This window comes from Seriola lalandi, unplaced genomic scaffold (genome assembly GCF_002814215.2).
Source record: "Seriola lalandi dorsalis isolate HSWRI2012SDOR001 ecotype SW California unplaced genomic scaffold, Sedor1 jcf7180002054737, whole genome shotgun sequence".
Lineage (NCBI taxonomy): Eukaryota > Metazoa > Chordata > Actinopteri > Carangiformes > Carangidae > Seriola > Seriola lalandi.
Window position 1 is genome coordinate 62,954 of NW_019525290.1, and position 10,753 is coordinate 73,706.

The window sequence follows — 10,753 nt, forward strand, 5'->3', positions numbered from 1 at the left end:
GAGGAGGAGGAGGAGGAGGAGGGGGAGGAGGAGGGGGAGGAGAAGGGATGACACTCAGATTTTATTCATGCTCCTGTTACAAACATCATCAGCTGAGTGTTTCATTAAAACTAGAGGGAGATGAGAGAAAGTGACGTCGTCCATGTTGTCAGGCAGAAATATTAAATGAATGTGAGACTTAAAGATCTATAGATAGATATTTGTTCCTTAAAGTTTGAAAAATCTTTACATTTATATTTAGTAAACAACAAACAGATTTCAGTTGTTTAATTAAGTTTGTTTAAATCAGGTTTGATAATGATGAGATAACGTATAATAATAATATAATATAATAAACATGAAGTTTTTACAGCGTTAGAAACAGTTTTCAGTCTGATCTGAATCTGCACGTCTGTAACTTCACCTGGACAAAGGTTTATAATGAGGAAGTTATAATGACAGTCACATGGACCGTGGTTACCTTACATTAATGAACTCCAGCCTAACGAGCCTTTAATCGGCTGCACATGAACAGATGTGGAAACACCTGAAGCTGCTGTTCACCTGCAGATGTTTTAATGAATGTTTTTTCCTCGTGAGCAGAAATCCAGACGAAGCGACAGGAGAGGAAGAGGCGGAGCACGGCCAACCCGGCGTACAGCGGCCTGTTCGAGCCCGAGGTCAGAAACTAAGTCACCACCTCTTCATGTTACTGCGTCGTTTCTAAAGTGTTTTAAATATCTGTTGTCACGTCTCACTTCCTGTTTGTGTCTCTGCAGCGTAAACGTCTGGCGTCTCATTACCTGAACAGCTCGCTCTTCCTGTCGGCACGAGGTAAAACTCATCAGCTGAGATTAAAGTCATTTAAAGTCACTCACAGTTTAATATGAACTCATCAGTTGGTTTTCTTTAAAGTCGGACACAAGAAACACTCAGACTTTTATTTTGAAAGACAATGGACCATTATAAGTATTTCTAAAAATTATTCGTTAAGATTTGTGAGGCGGAAAGGTTTGAAACTTTTCCATCCAGCTGCAACTGTCCTCCTCCTCCTCCTCCTCCTCCTTCTCCTCTTCCTCCTCCTCCTCCTCCTCCTCCCCCTCTTCCTCCTCTTCCTCCTCCTCCTCTTCCTCCTCCTCTTCCTCCTCTTCCTTCTCCTCCTCCTCTTCCTCCTCCTCCTCCTCCCCTTCCTCATCCTTCTCCTCCTCCTCCTCCTCCTCCTCCCCTTCCCCATCCTTCTCCTCCTCCTCCTCCTCCTCCTCCTCCTCTACTTCTTCTCTGGTGTTTTCCTGCTGCACGGCTTCACCTGTCACCTGTCTCTCTGTGTGTGGCCACTAACCTCTGCTCTGCTTCCATTCACATGCTAGACTCTGAGGATTTCTGCTGGAAGGTAGGTCACATGACATCACATGATATGACATCACATGATATGACATCATATGACATCACCTCTGCTGTACACTTCCTGTAGGAGAAGATGGGAGCAAAGACAAAAGCTTCATACTTATATTTTACTTTGAAAATCATCTGAGGAGTCACACATTTAGAATATCATCTTATATTGTTATCAATATTAATATGAATATTGATCTTGTTGAAGTTGATCAGATTTTGTCTTTTTCTGATAAAAATTTGATTTAAAAAATCAAGTTTTTCAAATTTTCTCTGAAATTCAGAGACAAAAACAAGATGATAAATTCCCCTTGAACATCTGGACTGATGATTATCAATCAAGTCAGGAAGGAACTGATCGATGAGGTTTTTCTGTCACATGATCGAGAGAATTCAGACACATGAAGCCAGATGATTTTCAAAATAAAATGTGTGAAGAGTCATTTCACTGCTGCGTCCTCTAACTCATTTATGTCCCTGATTCAAATGAAACTTTCATGTTTTATCTTTAATGATCTGAAAGTTCATTTTGTTTATTTTGAAATAAAAACCTTTAAATGACCAAGACACTGTGTGAACTCACTGGTTGTTGCCGTGACGACAGGAGGACTTGGAGCATGACGACCACTGTGCCATCTGTAAGGAGGATGGCGAGCTGCAGCCCTGCCACAACTGCCCCCGAGCCTTCCACCCCAACTGCCTCCATCCGCCGCTCAAAACCCCCCCGAGAGGCCCCTGGTACTGCCCCAAGTGCCAGAAGAAGGTGAGACGTTCCCTTTGGAGAAAACACTTCCTGTCACCACTGTGCAGCAGGAAGCACGTTAGCTTAGCTTAGCTTAGCTTAGCTTAGCTTAGCATAGCATAAAGACTGGAAACAGGTGGAAACAGCTAGCCTGGCTCTGTCCAGAGAAAACCCAGCTCCTGTACCACTGAGTGGTTCAGTTACTGCTCCAGTCCTGAAACAGTCCTGACCGTGACCTCTGACCTGTGACCTATAGTAACCTCTCTGCCGTCTCTGTTCTCCAGGTTCTGAACAAGGAGAACATGTCGTGGCCTCAGAACTTTGTTCAGTCCTACGTCACACACAAGACAGGTGAGAACGAGTTCCTCTCTCTACAAGACTCAGTGTGTCGTTGTGTTGTTTATGTGCTGATCAAGTGTGTGTGTGTGTGTGTGTATGTGTGTGTGTGTGTGTGTGTGTGTGTGTGTGTGTGTGTGAGAGCAGTGAGGCAGGAGGAGAAGCGACGGCTGGTGAGGAGAAACAGCGAGCTGAAGAAAGAGTGCGCTCACCTGGAGGAACAAGACGAGCAGCTCAACAAGACGCTCAAGGTAGAGACACACACACACACACACACGCACGTACACACACACATACACACACACACACACACACACACACACACACACACACACACACACACACACACACACACACACACACACACACACACACACACATACACACTGCATCTCGTGTTCTGTTGTTTTGTTTTGACGTGACCACGCCCACTCAGGAGACAGGAAGTGTTTTCTGTTTCTTAACATTGCTGCTGCTCGTAGTGAGTCATCTTCTTTTATAGAGGATCTTTGATAGAGTTAGCGCTTCAGTCGTACGTCAGCTGACAGGAAGTTAACTCTGCCACTTCCTGTCTCCGCAGCACTGCATGGACCTGAGGGAGCGTCTCCTCGGGCAGCAGAGAGACACTCAGGCGTCGCTCGACCGCCTCAAAGACCTCATCAGGTTGATCCAACGCGACCAGCTCATCCAGGTCACCATGACGACCACCGCCACCATCGCCGCCTCCCTGCTCTCCCAGTCCTGGATCAAACCCACCAGCACCGCCGCAGCCGCCGCAGCCACGGCCACGGCCACCGCCGCCCCGGGCCCTTCGGCCACACCCCTGCAGAAGAGCCACGCCCACAGCCAGGAGAACATCAACAACTAGCCCCGCCCCTCCCCCCACCACCACCTCACACGGTGCTCCGACTTTTTTCAGCGTCGAGGGCGGCGAAGTTTCTTTCGTGGGAATATTTCAACATGTTTGTGTGCGAGCTGAAGACGAACTGAGTCACGTGTTTTTTAAAGCCAACACCTCCAGTGCTTACGAGATTTCTTTTTTCAAGTTCTTTTCTATTTCTTCATGTTCTTGGCCTTAATGTATTTATTACGACAGTTAGAGGACGAGCCGCCGCGGGAACACGAGGCTCCTGGAGACCCCGCCCTTTTCTAACAGGTCCGGTTCTTGTTCTGCAGATAGAGAGAGAACAGTAGAGCTAGTGGACTGTACAGTCATATATCTGAGTAGATGTTTGTTCTCATTCTCCTACGAACAATGTTTTTGCCATAATAATTCAGGAAATGTTTTCATGGTGTACGTGAACGAGCCTTCAAACAAAAACAGAGAATAACTTTTTTTCAGTATTAATAGAGTTAAAGTCAAAGAAAAAAGTATTTAAGATGAAACTACAGAAATTAGCATTTCTAGTGGAGAGTTTAGTATTTTCATGATGCCTGTTGATAAATGTAAGTTTGGAGTATTCAAGGGGATCACTGTACATATGTTGTATTATTATTATTATTGATATCATCATCGTCATCGTCATCATCATCATCGCAGGTTTTTCATAATGGAGGAACTGAGCTGAGTCTGTTTGTGTCTCTGTTTGATTGACAGCAGCAAAAACAAGAAAATAACAGAAGAAGAAGAAGAAATGAAAAATATTTAAAAACATCTTCAAGTAAAAAAAAACTTTTAAAAAAATCACGGTTTGATTTTTGTTGCAGAAGCCGAACGTTAAATATTAAATATCAGAGCTTTTCATTTATTTCCTCTGTAGAGTTCTGCAGGAATGAGTCCAAAAACCTGGATCTGAGTTAGCATGTTAGCATGTTAGCACTTCCTGTTCCCTGATCCTGAAGTCTCTGGGTTGTTGGTTAGAATTAGATTAGATTAGATTAGATTAGATTAGATTAGATTAGATTAGATTAACTTTATTAATCCCACAACTGGGAAATTCTTTTACCACAGCAGAAATCAGAATGAAATCAGGTCTGTGTTTAACACAAGCTCAGGACGTTTTCGTCGTCGGGGACGTTAAACGTCGTCATATTGAACATGAAAACCGATCTACTCACCAGTCCACCTTTACAGCCTGGTTAACTCACCAGTCCACCTTTACAGCCTGGTTAACTCACCAGTCCACCTTTACAGCCTTTTGAAGATGATCCTGCGGAACTAAACCAGAAACTTTATTTTCTACTGTCTAGAAGACAATGGGAAAATGTCAGTGACTTTAGTGGAGGGAACCAGGGTGACGCTCACTTCCTGGTTGTTCTACACACACGTCATTCCTGCAGCTCTGAGTCTCTGATTCTCTGATCTTTATTCTTCATTCAGTTTCTGCCTAAAATCAAACCACAAACCTGAAGTTTCCTTCCACTGTAAATACATTTCAAATATTTTAGTTTCTGCGTCTTTAAAAGAAACTTTATCGTGTCCAGATGTTGTTGTTGTTGTTGTTGTTGTTTCTGCTGCTGCGTCATCACCAGGAAACAAACAGACTGAGCTTCAGTTCGTTCCCTCCAACACAAACGTCGTTCAGTCGACGTCATGCATCATTAAGCCCCTCCCCCTTTAACCAGTGTAGAAAATATGCCAAAAACTCTTTGTTTTTCTACCGGGATCATTAACGTCTACTGTGCTTTTTTCCCGCCCTGCCTGTTTTTATATTTTTGGCGTGAAGCTCTTTTTTTTTTACTCGTGTGTTTCCGGTGACGAGCCTGTCAGCTGACAGATGAACACTGCCTCAAGTCCAAACCGTCTCAGATCCAGGTTTTCGTCTCTGTTGCGTCATTTTCTCGACACCGGTCGATCAGAAACGGGACGCCTCTGTCAAACTGCAACAACTCTCTCTGACTGTGGGCGGAGCGGCGGCACGGAGGCCACGCCCTCCCGGTTTGACGTCGAACCGGGACGCTGTTTCCGCCGCCGCCACGTCCCGCTCGGTCTGTTGTGTATCTCGCTAGTCTTCCTGCTGGTCCAGAGAGGTTCCGTTTAAATGTTGAATCATAGATTTAGTTTTTATTTGATTTGATCAAAGTGTCACCAGGTGAGGAGCAGCTGCTGCTGCTAATGCACAAACACGAACAAAGTACAGAGGAAGATGCCTTTAAGAAAAGAGAAGAGAAAAGAAGTGATTTTATTTGTTTTGATCATATCCAGGTCACATGACTCTAAAGTATCAAAGATACAGAAAAGATCCTCAATGTTGGAGAAGCATCATCTGCACGAAAAAAAAAACCACTGAAGCGTCTGTGGATTCAGAGTCGAACGAGTCGAACGAGACAAAAAAATAACGAGCAGCAATATAAAAGAAAAAGCTTCAGTTGCTTCAAATGAACCAGTTCTTACAAAATGTCCTGAATCGTACAGATGTGAAGGAGAAACAGTCCTTCAAACAAATGCATCGTTTATTTTCACTTGTATTAAAAGTGAAAAGTGTCGATGGTGGATGAGACGTCACGTCGTGTTTCAGTCGTCTGCAGCCAAACACGCATCAGCTGATCTGGACGCTCTGTGACCTTCGAGTCCAAAGAGGTTTTTACTGTGAATCAGATTCAGATTCATTAATATTAATCATTTCATTAAATTAAATAAACAAACAAATTTAATTCACTGTAATAAATGACAAAGAGAAACATGTTTGAGAAAATCGACTGTTCAGTCAATTCAAACGTGACTCATAGATTTAAATGAATATAAGTTATTAATTGTCTTAATAAATTACAGACAAATTAATCGTAATGACTCAACAGTACTGCAAATGATTATTTTCATTTTCTCAATGAATCATAAACTCGTTTTCACTCAGAGTTTAACTGAGAAATGCTGAAACAAACCCGACAGACTCGCAGGTTTAATGTTTGTGTGAAGAAATATTTGGACATTAAACTCGAACGATAGAAACAAACTGAAAAGCTTTGGACTCAAAGGTCACAGCCGTCCAACAGTTCAGCTCAGAGACGTCTCACTCTGATCTAAATCCACAGGTTGTTTGACATGTTTCACCAGATACAGAGCCTGAGACATTTCTGCTGACTCAGTAAATCCAGATGTTGGTGCAGCAGATGTGGTCACCTCCTCTAACATCATAAAACATCCAGCACCAGGGAAACAGAGCAGAGAGCAGCTGCTCTTGTCATTTATTGACTTTTTTATTCTTTTTTCCACTAAATTTCAGAGGAAATTTTTTTTTTCCTTCATGAATTTTCTAAAACAAAAAGTCTATAATCAACTGAAGAATAGAGCACACTGTTACATATTGAACTAAACAGTAATAACAGTATAAAACACTTCAAATTGGCTCCAAATGTAACTACAGTACAACAATATTAAAACTGTCCTGACACATATTCGCAGTAATGAACCAACATTCACACTGACGGGACAGTTTCTGACGAAAGAGTATTTTTTTTAATTCAAGATGTTTTTCTATCAGAACAACACTTTGATATGTTTTAAGTAAAACTCTGAGTGAAGGACTTTTACTTTGATTTGTATTTGTATTTTTATATCTCAGTATTACCAAGGAAACTGTCCTGACTCACCTCCATCACTTTGTGTTATTTAGTTTTTATTTTAGCGTCTCTGCTCTTTTTTCCATCAACAGTAAATCATGTTTTTCTGATGTTATCAGAGGTCGTCTTTGTTTTACACCTAAAAACGCTGCAAGAAAAAAACCTGATTGTTCAACATAAATCCATTAATCTAACTTTTGTTTTTTTGATTAATTTTTCTTCAGACGTCAAAACTGAAAAATATTCAGTTTACATTAATATAAATCAGGAACCAGCAAATATTTCATGTTTTCTGTTGGTACGAACTAAATAATTTAAAAGATGAAATGATCACACTCCCAGGCTCTGTATCTGAGGCAAACAGATGATGCATTAATCTGCCTTTATGAACGAATGAATCATGATCAGTGTGGAGTCCTGATGTGAAACATATCCAGTCCTCGACCAGACCACAACCACAGATGGATCCATATCAGCTCCGTGTCGTGTCGATACTTCAAACCCCCACAAAATAAGAACTCCTCCTCCTCCTCCTCCTCCTCCTCTTCCTCCTCCTCCTCCACCCCCACCCCCACCCCTCCACACCTCCTCATCCATTTCTAGAAATCTTCTCCGGGAGAAACTGTGCAGTGCTTAAACAGATCTATTTTAATACACAACACGACATTTGAACAAATGAGAAAAAAAAAGTTAGAACATTTTTATATTCTTTTATCAAGGAGCAAAAAAAAAAAAATGAAGAGAACAGAACATTGGATTTTCTATTGTTTGCCAGTTCTGCATTCTGACTTCTAGCTTACAACGTTCTGTGTTCTTCTGCCACGAGGAGGCGACGACGACACGACGACGGCGTGTAGACGGAAATGAAAGTGTGTGTTGGCTGTTGGAGTAGGAGTTTTTTTCTTTGTCATTGATAAGGGGACTGTCCAGTGGATAGTGTGTATAGGAAAGTGTTTGTCTTAAATATGCCAATGTAGTTTTTTTCTTCTTTACGATGCATTAAAAAGTCGATCGATGGAAGTTGGTAAATGGTTAAAGAGTAGTCTCACTTTTTTGTACCAAGTTCTTACGAAAAATTGAATCATTAATAAACGAAATTCAAGAACAAAAGGATTCGAGTGTCTGTTTTCATCTCATTTACACATTTAAGGCCAAAAAACAAGTGTTTGATTTTTCTTTTTAAAACTCCTGAAAAAACTTCACTGCTCAAACTATAAAACATAAATACATTAAATAATGAAATAAATACAAAATGAGTAATAAAGTTAATAAATAAAACCTGAAAATGTCTTTTTCAAGAGTTCAACACTCAAACTCCTCATATTTTAAATCTAAATGTTGCTAAATCCTGATTGGTGCACAGAATTGTATGACATCACCTTTTCCAAATGAGACCCGCCCACTTAAAACCAGTGAGTTGAACCCTGAGGAACAAGACAAAGTCAAAATCCAGAATACGTCTGCACCTGTGGTCAAATCCAGATGTTATAACTGTGATGTCGTTTGACAAAATTACCAAACAAATTAATGACAGAGTCTGACCTGTGATTTCAGGTGGATTTACTTTCTGAGGAAAAGTAAGAATACATAGACATGTTTGTTTTTTTTTAATCATTTTTTCAGGTGTTTACTTTTATATCAGTGAGAGAGAGAGAAAGAGAGACATAAAAAGAGCTGTTGCTGTCCAGCCAAAAATGTCATACTATAGTAAGGCATAAAAACGTCGAATAAAGTCGAAGTAAAGTAAGGCATATAAACGTCAAATAACGTTATAGTATGTTAAGGCATAAAAAACATCATAGTATAGTAAGGCAATAAAACGTCATAGTATAGTAAGGCAAAAAAAAGTTAAAAAAACGTCATAGTATAGTAAGGCAAAAAAACGGAAAAAAACGTCATAGTATAGTAAGGCAAAAAAATGTCAAAAAACACCATAGTATAGTAAGGCAAAAAAAATCAAAAAAAGTCATAGTATAGTATGGCAAAAAAAGTCATAGTATGATGAGGCATGAAAACCGAAAAAAACGTTATAGTATAGTAAGGCACGAAAATGTCCAAAAAAAATTCACTGTATATTATGGCAAAAAAAAGTCATAGTATAATAACACATAAAAACAGAAAAAAACGTCATAGTATAGTAAGGCAAAAAAACGGAAAAAAACGTCATAGTATAGTAAGGCAATAAAATGTCAAAAAACATCATAGTATAGTATGGCAAAAAAAAGTCATAGTATAATAAGGCATAAAAACTGAAAAAAAACGTCATAGTATAATAAGGCATAAAAACTGAAAAAAAACATCATAGTATAGTAAGGCAAAAAAATGTCAAAAAACGCCATAGTATAGTAAGGCACGAAAATGTCAAAAAACGTCACTGTATATTATGGCAAAAAAAGTCATAGTATAATAAGGCATAAAAACTGAAAAAAACCTCATAGTATAGTAAGGCAAAAAAATGTCAAAAAACGTCATAGTATAGTAAGGCAAAAAACGTCATAGTATAGTAAGGAAAAAAAAAATCAAAAAAAGTCATAGCATAGTAAGGCAAAAACGTCATAGTATAGTATGGCAAAAAAGTCATAGTATGATGAGGCATAAAAACCGAAAAAAACGTTATAGTATAGTAAGGCAAAAAAACGGAAAAAAACGTCATAGTATAGTAAGGCAAAAAAATGTCAAAAAACGTCATAGTATAATAAGGCAATAAAATGTCAAAAAACGTCACAGTATATTATACCAAAAAAAAGTCATAGTATAATAAGGCATAAAAACTGAAAAAAAACGTCATAGTATAGTAAGGTAAAAAAATGTCAAAAAACGCCATAGTATAGTAAGGCACGAAAATGTCAAAAAACGTCACTGTATATTATGGCAAAAAAAGTCATAGTATAATAACAAATAAAAACAGAAAAAAATGTCATAGTATAGTAATGCAAAAAAACGGAAAAAAACGTCATAGTATAGTAAGGCAAAAAATTGTCAAAAAGTGCCATAGTATAGTAAGGAAATAAAATGTCAAAAAACATCATAGTGTAGTATGGCAAAAAAATGTCAAAAAACGTCATAGTATAGTATGGCAAAAAAAGTCATAGTATAATAAGGCATAAAAACTGAAAAAAAACGTCATAGTATAGTAAGGCACGAAAATGTCAAAAAACGTCACTGTATATTATGGCAAAAAAAGTCATAGTATAATAACACGTAAAAACAGAAAAAAACGTCATAGTATAATAAGGCATAAAAACTGAAAAAAAACGTCATAGTATAGTAAGGCAAAAAAATGTCAAAAAACGCCATAGTATAGTAAGGCACGAAAATGTCAAAAAACGTCACTGTATATTATGGCAAAAAAAGTCATAGTATAATAAGGCATAAAAACTGAAAAAAAAACTCATAGTATAGTAAGGCAAAAAAACGTCAAAAAAACGTCATTGTATAGTAAGGCAAAAAACGTCATAGTATAGTAAGGAAAAAAAAATCAAAAAAAGTCATAGTATAGTAAGGCAAAAACGTCATAGTATAGTACGGCAAAAAAGTCATAGTATGATGAGGCATAAAAAACGAAAAAAACGTTATAGTATAGTAAGGCAAAAAAACGGAAAAAAACGTCATAGTATAGTAAGGCAAAAAAATGTCAAAAAATGCCATAGTATAGTTAGGCAATAAAATGTCAAAAAAAGTCACAGTATATCATGGCAAAAAAAGTCATAGTATAATAACACATAAAAACAGAAAAAAAACGTCATAGTATAGTAAGGCAAAAAAACGTCAAAAAACGTCATAGTATAGTGAGGCAAAAAAACG

The 10,753-nt window shown here is 38.6% G+C and overlaps 1 protein-coding gene across 1 annotated transcript in view; it reads left to right on the plus strand.

Annotated features, from left to right (window-relative positions):
• Window positions 1-8,059, plus strand: part of phf21b (PHD finger protein 21B) — a 69,324-nt gene extending 61,265 nt beyond the window's left edge. The window contains exons 9-15 of the mRNA XM_087178845.1: window positions 583-659; window positions 759-813; window positions 1,347-1,369; window positions 1,976-2,134; window positions 2,398-2,464; window positions 2,597-2,700; window positions 3,030-8,059. Coding sequence (XP_087034971.1) covers window positions 583-659; window positions 759-813; window positions 1,347-1,369; window positions 1,976-2,134; window positions 2,398-2,464; window positions 2,597-2,700; window positions 3,030-3,317 — 773 coding nt within the window. The 3' untranslated portion in view covers window positions 3,318-8,059. The remainder of the gene's footprint in view (window positions 1-582; window positions 660-758; window positions 814-1,346; window positions 1,370-1,975; window positions 2,135-2,397; window positions 2,465-2,596; window positions 2,701-3,029) is intronic.
• Window positions 8,060-10,753: the final 2,694 nt, after the last annotated feature.